A 10702-nucleotide genomic window follows, 5' to 3' on the forward strand; every position below is an offset into this window, starting at 1 on the left:
AGAAACTTCCTGAGGTCCCTCCCTGTTCCAAAGAGGTTCCACAGACTCTGGTGAACAAAGTGTTTTTATTGTGGCTCTAACAGACACCCCCAGTTTGGGGGCCCAGGAGCCCCACATCCTCCCCTGCCAAGGCTAAAGCAAGAGAGGGACCTTTTCATCTAAAGCACAAGTGTAGATTCCTCCCAAGAAAAGGGAGACTTCTCCATGGCCTCTCTTCTGAGCCCCCTCTGGTCCGGTATAAGGTGTCCACAATCTGGCCAGCTTTGGTCCACAGGGCTAGGCCCTGAGAAGAGTAGGGCAAGAGATGGGCTGTATGTCCATTAAGTGAGTCCCATGCTCAAGTCAGTCAGCTACCAAGCCCTGAGGAAGAGGCACATGTGTCCAGCAGCTGAAGGTGCCTCCCCCCTTGGCTGCTCCTCCCTGTCAATGGGGCTTGGGGACATGGCCATCCACATAGAAGTTTCGAGTAATTTTCGGCAAAGTGAACTGGGCACCCTCAAGTTCCTTTGTCAAGATGATCTGGCAGCCCAGCCTTGAGTTCTCTTGCAGCTGTGGGGCCATGTCCAGCATGTCGTCCTCCCTGCCCAAAGACGTGGTGGTCAATAAAGGAGCCAGCAAGTTTGGGGAGCAGATTAGATTCTACCCCTAACCCCCATCTCAGGCAGCCCAGGGCCCTGGACAAGACCTGAGCCACCCACCTGCCTCTTTCTTCCCCTTGCTGCCTGGATGACACCTGTGGCCACTGGTTACTGTGCTGCATCATCCGATTCTGGCTCAAGCCTCTTGAACCAGGGATCCCAGGAAGCCTCAGTCCCAAGGCAGCCTCTGCCATTCTCCGCTCCCCAACCCTTACCTTTCTTCAGGTGGTGGCAAAACAGCCAAATGCTCTTCACTCACATAGACATGGCAGGTAGAACAGGCCAGGGAGGCCTCACAGGCTCCTGTGGAAGGAAAGGGCATATGCGGGGGACCTAAGCCCCACCACCTTCTTCACCTCCTCCTCCTCAAAACAAGTTGGGTAAAAACAAGCCAGGAAGAGGGTAGGCAGTGGGGTCAGTGGCTTAGTAAAAGTACAACAGGAAAAAAAAAATCCATAGATATAGGGAGGATACAGGGAGCAAGGCTAATCTCTCTAGGTTATATCCTAAGGAGCAGGAGAAAGTGCCCCCAACCAAAAACAGGAAAAGCCTGGAATGGCCAGTCTCCAGCTCCTTTCCTAATTCCAGTATAATAAGAAGAAATTCCCTGGATTGATTAGCAAAAGGGATTTCAGGCGTTGCTCTACGACTGTAACTGGCACCTTTGGGTGACTTCAAACAAGTGCTTTCCTCTCTGCAATGCCTTTCCTGATCCTAGCAGAGATGGATGGCCACTGGGGCGAAATGTCGTATACACTGCCAGGGAAAGTCACTGTATCAGATGTTTTTGTTTTAACTGTTAACAAGAAAGGATTCAAATGGGAGATGAAGAGGAGTGTTTCCCTAAATGACTGTGATGTAAAAACAAGCTAGCAATAAAAAATTTTCAAAGTAATAAAATAAAATCCAAACTAAAAGCACACCCAGCCACACAAAATGCAGTAAAGTGGGAGTGTCGGACTGGCAGACGGCTATGGTTCCCTCCAGCTCTGACATTCGATGACTCCTAGACCGCGGACCTGTTTTCCCCCAGCTCCGGACGGTCCTGGGGAGCCCGCTTACCCTCCAAATCGACACCGTGCCGCTGGGCCAAGCGCAGCACGTCCTCGCCCACTCGCCCACAAGCGGGGATCCGCTTCCCCGAGCGGTCCACGAACACCACGTTCACCCTAGGGGAGGGGTGGGGGTAGTCACGGAAAGGACGGGCCACGGCTCCCGCCTCTCCCCTTCCTCCCCCGTGCAGGTCTTACTCACAAGTCCCCGGAGGGAGGCTCCGTGTCCGGCTGCTGCTTTTCCTCCTCTGTGGGGCAAGGGCCTGGAAAACAGGGAGCACCTTGAGAGCAGAGCACAGCCCATAGGGGGAGGGGGGGTCCCGGGGGCGAAGGGGTTAAGTCCGCTCAGAACCCTTCCCCCCCACCCCTCCACGGTCGGCACGTTACCGGGAGGGGAGGAGCCCCATCCCCTCCCCTAAGCACCTGTGCTCCGGAAGTCCCGGGGCCTGACCGGTGACGGTGCGACAGCTCTCCTCGGGTAAGGTCTGCAGGGCCCCAGGCACGGCCACAGACTGCCACCGGCCTCCCGTATCAACGCCCCGGCTCTCACGCTCCTCCCCGCCATGGAGGCGGCCATGATATTTTCCACGTGACCCAGCAAGGCCCCAGGCGCCTGCGCAATCAACCACCGAGCCTCACGGGGAAACTGTAATTCTCGGAATAGCCGCGCAGGCTGGAGGACCCAAGTGGCTACCGTACGTCGAAGCCGGGGTTTCTCTTTTCCTGCCCTCTTGCCCGAAGGCAGAGAGGTCATGCTGACTTCAGATTCAGTCTTTGACCGCCGCTGCCATTCAATGAACATTATTAAAGCGTTTACCATGTACAACTCCATTTAATTCAACAAAGTGATGTGAGAATAGGGCTGGGGCCCTGGGCCCCTTCGATGGGCCTGAGAAGACCCTAGTTATGTAAGGTGGGGGGGATTCCAAGAATTAAGACTCCATGGGTAAAATACTGCTAGCTGGTAAAATAATCAGTCAAGTACCAGTTTCATTAAAATCATTTTACTTAAAAACTTTAATTCAGCAAATGTAGATTTCAAGGGACAGTCATATTTACGAGGACAGAGCTACTACCCCCCACCCAGGGTTCCTGTAGGACAGACAGTGCAGGCACTGAAAACCTTGCCCCTAGAAGCTAGGGCTGGTCCAAAGACAGCAGGCCTGAGCCCAGAGCCCTGGAACAGGTAGTCCAGCCAGGTCTAGCTCAGATGACAAAGACAAAAGTACAGATTGAAAGGGAATATTGGGAAGACGGGAGTGCAATGAGGAAAAGCACGGCAGGTCTCAGGAATGGGGGAAAAGAAGGGTTAGGCATATGAGGTGTTGTGCCCAGGGCACATGGAGGCACTAGAGGGGGTTGGCTCACTTGAATTGGGAGAGGGGCAGCCTATCCTAAAAGAAGAGGCCTGGGATGGCCCTTTCCTCTCCCTGGGGGCAAGGAAGAAGGTATCATTCTGCTTGGAGACTTTGGCCTTAGGGCTAGGGGCAGCTGGACGTCTCCAGCTGACATAGTTGGGCAGAAAGAATTTCACCATAAAAACCAACTGGGGGTGAAGTATGGGTGAAATGAAAGATAAAGCTTTACTTCAAAGGAGACCTCTGCAACTGCTGGAGTTGCAATCCAGCAGAAAGCCACTCTCCAGCTGAGCTAATCGAGAGGAGGGGCTGGCTTAAAGGCTCACCTCCCAATCTGTCCCTTCCTCTCTCAGCTTGTTTGGTCCTGAGTTTTAAGGAGAGAAGTGTAGCCCCAGCAGCATCAGAAGGAACCACAGATGCTGAGTTCTCTGGACTGGGCAGGGACTGAGGCTCAGGGCCTTAAGGCATCTGGGGACACAGGAAGGGCCATTTCTATATGAAGACTAGAAGTAGCAGCAGGGGGTGGGAGGTAGCCACACCTGCAGCATTAAAAAAAAAAGGGGGGGGCAGCGCCAAAAATCACCTCTAACATATGGCTAAGAAATTTAAAGCCATAAAGAAAATATGTAAGTTGAGCTTCCCAGGCTCCCTGGGACGCACAGGAATCAGGGAGCTGGGTTCTTCCTGGCTTATTATTAAAAAACAACAACACACACAAGAAAATAAAAACAATTGTTAAAAAAAATTTAAAGGCAACCTACAGATGCAGCATTTTCCTAAAAAGGAAGCTGCATGATGTCCAAGGCACTCAAACCCCAGGATCCAGCATAGGCCCAGCCTGATGGAGCCACCCAGGGAGCCCAAGACGCCTCTCAAGAGACACCAAGGAGAAAGAAAGGAGCAAGACAAGACATACAAAGAGATGACAGAGAATGGACAGAGAAAAAAAGAAGACAATGAAGAAAGGGGTCACAGAGAAAAGGAGAAAGCAAGAATGAGGTCACAAACCCTGGGGGCCTCTTAAGGCTACAATGTTTTTGGGACAGGATCTCCGGTGGCCCCCCCAGAAGTCCAAAGTGGGACAGGGCAAGGACATTGCCCTAGAAGAGTGACATAAGTCCAGGGTATGGGGAAAAGATATCCTGACCCGTGCCCAGTCTGGTCCCTACTTTTTACTTGGAGGACACCCCCTTTTTTTTTCCTTCTCCACCACTACAACTGAAACACTGAGCCTCAAGAGCTACAGGGCCCCAGGGAGGATGTCAAAAGGTGCTGGTATTGGAGGGAACAACCCCCATCCCCTGGCACAGCCATTTCTACTGAGGAGAAAGGGGCTGGGTCTAAGGGGGCTGGCCCTGTTCAGAAGGCAAGTTCTTTACATACACTTTGTTGTTTGTTTTTTTTTAAATTGGAAATCCAAGAGTGGGCTTTAAAAGCAGTCAGCCAGCCTAGGGTAGGGTCAAAATTCTGGTCAGGGGTTCATTAGAATATCCTCTTGCGTTTCAGGTAGGAATCTGCATAATGGCCCCCCAGGCCCTGGGAATGCTGGCCCACATAGCCTCCTTCAGGGCTAGGCTCTGGGGAGGGAAGCAGGTGGGAGAAGCCTCTTTTCTGGCCACCGATGGGAGTCTGTGAATGCAAAGCACAAAGCAGCAGGTGAAAGGTAGTCCCCCTCCCCCAGCCTGCCCCACTCACCACCTGCCCCAAGCCATTTACCTTCATCAGGCTGCCATGGCTGTCAGGGCCAGGACCCAGACCCAAGAGACCCTCTCCAGAACCCATGGGGGACGTGCCAACAACCTGAGAGGTGAGGGAGCCATAAGTCTCAATTCCCATGTCCCAGGCTTGCTAATCTTCCCTCTGCCCCACAGAGCCCTTTCACTAGATGGAGCTGCTCTTCCCCAAGGGGACCTAGATTCTGTCATGAAGCTAAGACCTTAGCTCCCCCACAATTATAAGATAACTGCTGTCCTCAGGCTTCCCCTCCCTCTAAGACTTGGGCTTTCCCACGTCAGGCCCAGGCAAGGGGTCCTTAGTATTCTCCTTCCCACCTTCTGCACAGCCTACTAGAGGATCTCACCTTGTTGAGGTGACTCTGCTTGAGGCCAGCCTGCAGACCACTGGTGAAGTAGGAGGTAGGGGAGCCCGAGTAAAAGTGGGAGAGCCCCCCACTTCCAGTCCCCCGATCTCCAAACCCACTGGGTGGGGGAGACATCTGCAGGAAGCCAAGAAAACAAAAGCCAAAGTGAGACTGGGGAAGAGAACTGGAATGGGATAGGGGTAGACAAAAGGGTGGAGCTGTTACCTTATGTCTGCTATGCCCAAGTGGTCCCAGCATGGGTCCCACAGATTCTCGGGGATGGGAAAACACACGCCTTGGTCCTAAGTCCTGGGGAAAAGATCATATACAGTTGGAAGGAAAGGTTCAGAGAGGGGGACTAAACAGCTTCTTAACAACCACCTCTATAATTACAGCCCATGCGGTCTCTTTGACTGGGCACCTCCCTTCTGCTCACTCCTAGGCTGTAACAGGCTTAGAGCCCAGCCTCACTGTGACAGAACTTGGAGCTTGTTCCTAGGTCAGTAAGCTCCCTGTCCTGTTTGATTAGTATGAGGAAAGAAAACATGTGAGCTTCATATGTGTGGTAAGAAAGGACCTAGAGAAAAAAACCAGAAAGATTAAAAAAAAAAAAGGGGAGCAAGGCCTCAGCCCCTGAGACTTACCGGTGGGTAGTCAAAGCCATAACCATCTGAAGACAGGCCTGAATCAGTGGACAGACGGGTGCTAGAAGCACTGCCCAGCATACTGGATTTCAGGTTAAAGGCTTTGCTGCCACCCCCTGGGGCCAAAAGGAAGAATATCAGATTTGTTCTCCTTAGAGGCTACTCCACCCTGCCACCTCCCAACCCGAGGCTACTCCAACCCAACTCCCAGCCTGGACACCTTACTGGACAGGCTACCTGTTGGCAAGAGACTGTGCAGGTTTAGGTAAGGGTTCAAGGGGATCCTGAAGTCCTTGGGTGGCTCTCCCAACAGTGACACCTGGGCAGGAAGACACAGTCACCTTTGGCAAAGGCATAACTTCGGATAACCCTGCCTGCTCCTCACCCAGAGAAAAGGTTTGAGCCTTACCCCAGAGGCTGGTTGTGGCCCATTCTCATTCAGTTTCTGTAATCCACTGAGGACAGAGCCCCGAAGGGAGGCAGGAGGTGGGGTAAGCTGAGTGGCTGAAGCCCCCAGAGCCAGAGCTTCACGGTCTCCCCCTGTGCCTAGCAGTGGTGGCAAAAGAGATGGTGGCTTCCCTCGAACTGGGGGGATGTCTGAGGGGAGGACTCCTCCTTCAAAGAGAGAATCCATCATGAGTACAGGTTGCCCTAACTCTCCACCGGCCTCCCACTGTAACACATCCCCATCATATAAATCGCCCTGGCCCTAACGTCTTGGGAAGCCCCATTTCTGGCCTTTCCAGATGGTCCCATGTTGTTTGTGTTGCCCCATCAGTGTGGATTTTCTATTTTCTCATTATGCAGCCATTAGGCATTTCCTCTAACAGAATGCAAAGGCAGAGGTGCACAGTGTTTGGCATTCAGTTAGTACTTACCATATGCCTCCTCCTGAATGACTTTGTGCAATTAGCAGAGTAAGCAGCAGAAGCCCAATTTACCTGCAGGTAACTCTCCCAGAAGAGTGTTGCCAGGCTGGGCTCCAGACTGGAATGAACCCATGGGAGAGTCTCCAAGGATTCCTGGTTTCTAGAAAGTTTGGTCACAATGTCAGAGATCAGGTGGCTTTATGCACCCAAGAGCCCACACTATTGGAGGGCAGAGGGTGGCCACTTTAAGAAACCCAAGGGGAAAAAATCATCAGTAGCCCCAGTAGTAGGAGGCAGAGAGGTATAGTATTCATCAGCAAACAAAAAGGATGATTGCTGTTCCAAGGAAGACAGGCAAAAACAGAAAATCAAAGTCCATTCCAGAGTCAGGAAGATGAGGCTTATAAAGAAAAGGAGGGGCCAATGGAAAGGTCAAAGTACTCAGGCAGAGCTGGTCCAGGGCAGTCTTTGGACAAGAAAAGCTCCTGAAGAGTGGGGATGGAAAGTGAACTTTCAGATGATCACAATACTCCACACACAAGACCCCCACCCAGGGTCAAGCCAGGACTCCTCCAGTCAGTTGGGCAGGCAAATACAGACAGGTAAATAGGTAAAGGGACATATGGAGTTGCCTGGCAATCATTCCTGGCCTTATCTCCCAAACCCTGACCCTGGTGGTGAGCTGGGACAGAGTATGGAATTGTAGCCCAAGTAGGGAGGGGAAGGCAGTACCTGCTGGACTTGGCTCTGAGTCTGTAGGGCAAGCTGGAGCAATGCCGTGGACAAGGCTGGGCTGTTCAACAGGGGCATAGCTGGAGGTGCACCCAGGAGGCCTGTAAGGCCAGAAAAATCATTCCCATTCACTACTTCCCTTTTCTCACCATATTCCCTTATCACGCAGTAACACCCCCCAGGCTCTAATACCACATCCCAGGGGGCTCAGGGGGAACACTCACCCTGCTTGTTTCCACTCCCAGGGCCATGCAGCAGGGGATTCAGGAGAAGTTGTAGAGATGCAGGGGGTCCTAAGCTACTGAGGATCTGAAGAATGTTTGGCTCAGGCAGCAGCCCCTTTCCCCTGTTCAGAGCCTTAAGAGATAAACCAAAGAACCCATTCATAGTCCAGCACTCCCACGTGGAGGATGACCCAGGCCCTGACAGGAAGTAAGAGATCCTAAACCCAGGGAACACGGGGTTTCTTAGTGAGCTTGTGCCCTATATCCAGGGAGGTCCTACTCACCGTGGCCTGAGCAGCAATGAGAGCAGCTAGCATGCTACGGCCAGGAGGGCCTGGGGCACAGAAAGACACTCGGATAGGGTTCCCAGCCAGGGCCATCCCATCTGCCTGCTGCTGGGCTTCTTCAGCCATCTGTGATGTCTCATACTCCAATACTGCGAATCCCTTCAGTTGTCCATCCTGCCCATATGCGAGCTGTGGGGCAGAAGACAGAGAAAATAAATGGGAAGACCCATCACTACCTACCCCCTAGGCTGGAGAGTAGTCAAGTCAGGAAATCTAAGGTCAGGTCATCATGACCCAATAGAAAAACCAATGAATTTAAAGCCAGTGAACCCAAATTCATATTACGGCTGTGGCACTACATGTGGAACCTCAGGCAAGTCATTCCCTGTTTTGGGGCCAGTTTCCTTCTCTAGGAAATGAAGTGGACTGTAAGGTTCCTCCCATGACCCTGTTAATAAAGGTGTAATGCCCTGACAAGGAGTCAGGGCTACAGCTGCTCACCTGGCAAAATGTGGGAGGGTGCACAGAGGACAGGGCCTGTCGCAGTTCATCCACATCACTGTAGCCTTGGGGTAGGTGGTCAACACAGAGGCATCTCGAATGCAAGAGTGCTGGAGTCAGCTGGCTGGCATCTGTCCAATGAACATACAGTGTCCGGGGGCCTAGAGGCTTGCCCAGCAGGTCTGACTTCGCTCGAGCTGCTGAATCCTTCTTCATATACTCCACAAAGCCATAGCCCTTGGAGTGACCACTGCGCTCACTGTACACCAGAAAGCAGCGCTCTAGGTTGCCAAAGGGCCTCACCAGCTCCTCAAACTGCTGCTGTGTATAGCTTGGGGGCAAGTTGGCAATACAGAGCAGGGCATCTGTGGGCTGCAACTGCACTGACAGCTCCTTATCCCTCAGGTGGCTCTGGTGAAACGTGCGGATTGCGGACTCTGCTTGTTCCCCATTCAGCAGAGTCACAAAGGCTAAGGTGAAGGCATTGAAGAGGAGGAAAAAAAAAATCACCAAAACTGGCACACCTGCTCCCAGAACCTCATCCTCTTGCCCTGGGGTCATCTTCCCTACTCTTATTTACTCCCCAGCCGGAACACCACTCACCAGTCCCCTTGTACTTGTCCACAAAACAGTACTTGAGTTCATAGTCACTGAGCAGGTCATGAACTTCCTATAGAAATAAACAGATAGAGAAATGTCACCTAAAGACTAAAAGTAGGAACGTTGGGTGGGGGAGTTGTATGAAGAGAAGAAATAAACTCCAGGACTCAGGGCAGCTCCTTGATGTTAACATCAACAAGGTTCTTCACAGGAAAGCTGTGGGAGCAAAAATGATTGAGCTGTTTGTAACAGACACAATGCTCCTCAGGGGAGACATCACATTCCCCACAGAGCTAGAGTGGTGGGCTGTAACTAGGAATGGCACCTCCCACTCCAAAAAGGCTAACACCAGGCCAGAAGCAAGCAATCAGCCTCCAGATCTGGTCCCTTTCTATTGAGCTTTTTCTCAATAGTTCAAAACCTTCTACCACATCCCAGACCTAAGGCTGGAGATCTAAAACATAGCAACAGGCCAAAAGACGGCACTGGTGAGGCCATTGAATCAAATGTCACCTCTAACAGATTCCCAACTGCCAGCCTCAGCTTGGACATTTTTTACAAAGGGACGCTTGCTTCCTTCCTGGGGAATAACTGCCTTTCATACTTCATCTCCACTGGGTTCAAAGGATACTAGAAATTAAAAACAAATTTGTGTTCCACTTTCCTAGCATGCATGGAAGAAAGATAAAAGCACTGACATGGGGGAATTCCAGCTGAGGATGGCCCAGGGTCATGACAGGAAGATACACACAAGCATCCACTAAGACTTCTGTTTTGCTAAGGCTGTAGGATTAACCGAGAGAAATCCAGCCATCCCTCTTTGGTTCGCCTCCTTTTCATCGCACAAACCCCTCCTGGCCCAAACCTGGGAGTCAAGGCTGGCTGCCTTCCTCCCTTCCTTCCTCTCCACCCAGAAGGCATAGGAAAGGGCCTGGAACCCGCACGTGGGCCAGGCTAGGCTGGCCACGAGACTCGGGGTCCCGTTTGGTGCAGCAGGCTCACCGAGCACAGACCCTCCCCCCTCCCCGAGCGCCCACAGTCCCAGCACCCTGCCAGACGCACCACCACCGCGTCTCCGAAGTGCGTCCACGGTCCCTCCCCTCCACGTCAATCATTCGGTCTCGCCTAAACTGGTTGGTTGCTCCAGGGCTGCCACGCCCCCTCGATCTCTTCCTTCTCTCCCCTCCCCCCTAGCGCAGCACGCTCCCTCGGCGTACCCCGCCCCGAACTCCCACTTTGGTCTCTCCCACTCCCCCCGCAACCCCCAGGCGGAGGATGCCCCTTAGTCTCTGCCGCCCTCAGCGCTCTTGCCCACCGGCCAACCAGCCTCCCGCGCTGGTGTGTCTCGTCGGTCCCCGTCCCCGTCCCGCCCCCAACTTACACACATCGGGCGTGTTGGTCTTTCCTGCCTCTCCCCCCCCCTCCGCGTCGCACCTGGTTGGTCACGTCCCCCGGGAGGCCCCGGATGAGGATCTTTCGGCGGTTACGGAACTGGCGCTCAGTCCGCTCCAGGCGGCTCCGCACCTCTTCGGGGTCTAGTGGCGGCAGCTTCTCGTCCAGCGCCCTACGCTCCCCGACGCCGCCCGCTTCGGCCTCAGCCTCGGGCTCTGGACTCAGCGGGGCCGGTGAGTAACGGACACGTCTGCCGCCATCTTGGGAAACCCGGCGCCTTCTGGGACCAGCGAGCCGGGGCGGAGCGGCCTAGAGCGGCAACGGC

At 53.2% G+C, this 10702-nt stretch overlaps 2 protein-coding genes across 2 annotated transcripts; both read right to left on the reverse strand.

The window, feature by feature from the left end:
- Positions 1–46: 46 nt before the first annotated feature.
- FDX2 (ferredoxin 2) lies at positions 47–2614 on the reverse strand. Its single transcript, XM_020994925.2, has 5 exons — positions 2114–2614; positions 1893–1953; positions 1701–1807; positions 854–941; positions 47–580 (listed from the first exon to the last, which is right to left on the reverse strand). The coding sequence occupies exons 1-5, from the start codon at positions 2520–2522 to the stop codon at positions 424–426; spliced, it is 822 nt and encodes a 273-aa protein (XP_020850584.1). The 5' UTR covers positions 2523–2614; the 3' UTR covers positions 47–423.
- A 64-nt stretch (positions 2615–2678) lies between these two features.
- On the reverse strand, positions 2679–10652 carry RAVER1 (ribonucleoprotein, PTB binding 1). Its single transcript, XM_078153894.1, is given in 15 exon segments — positions 2679–4677; positions 4765–4848; positions 5129–5263; positions 5354–5437; positions 5773–5888; positions 6010–6091; positions 6182–6387; positions 6714–6801; positions 7374–7474; positions 7598–7730; positions 7882–8073; positions 8386–8855; positions 8989–9055; positions 10420–10607; positions 10610–10652. Coding segments are annotated over 15 exon segments (2121 nt in total). The 5' UTR covers positions 10638–10652; the 3' UTR covers positions 2679–4530.
- Positions 10653–10702: the final 50 nt, after the last annotated feature.

Source organism: Phascolarctos cinereus, unplaced genomic scaffold (genome assembly GCF_003287225.1).
Source record: "Phascolarctos cinereus isolate Bilbo 61053 unplaced genomic scaffold, phaCin_HiC Scaffold_4;HRSCAF=312, whole genome shotgun sequence".
NCBI classification, from domain to species: domain Eukaryota; kingdom Metazoa; phylum Chordata; class Mammalia; order Diprotodontia; family Phascolarctidae; genus Phascolarctos; species Phascolarctos cinereus.

Coding starts and splice junctions, on each gene's coding strand:
- FDX2 (XM_020994925.2), bottom strand. CDS start 2,522: ATGGAGTTGTACATGGTAAACGCTTTAATAATGTTCATTGAATGGCAG. Junction 1,954..2,113: donor CCGGGACTTCCGGAGCACAG/GTGCTTAGGGGA, acceptor CCTGTTTTCCAG/GCCCTTGCCCCACAGAGGAG. Junction 1,808..1,892: donor GAGCCTCCCTCCGGGGACTT/GTGAGTAAGACC, acceptor CCCCTCCCCTAG/GGTGAACGTGGTGTTCGTGG.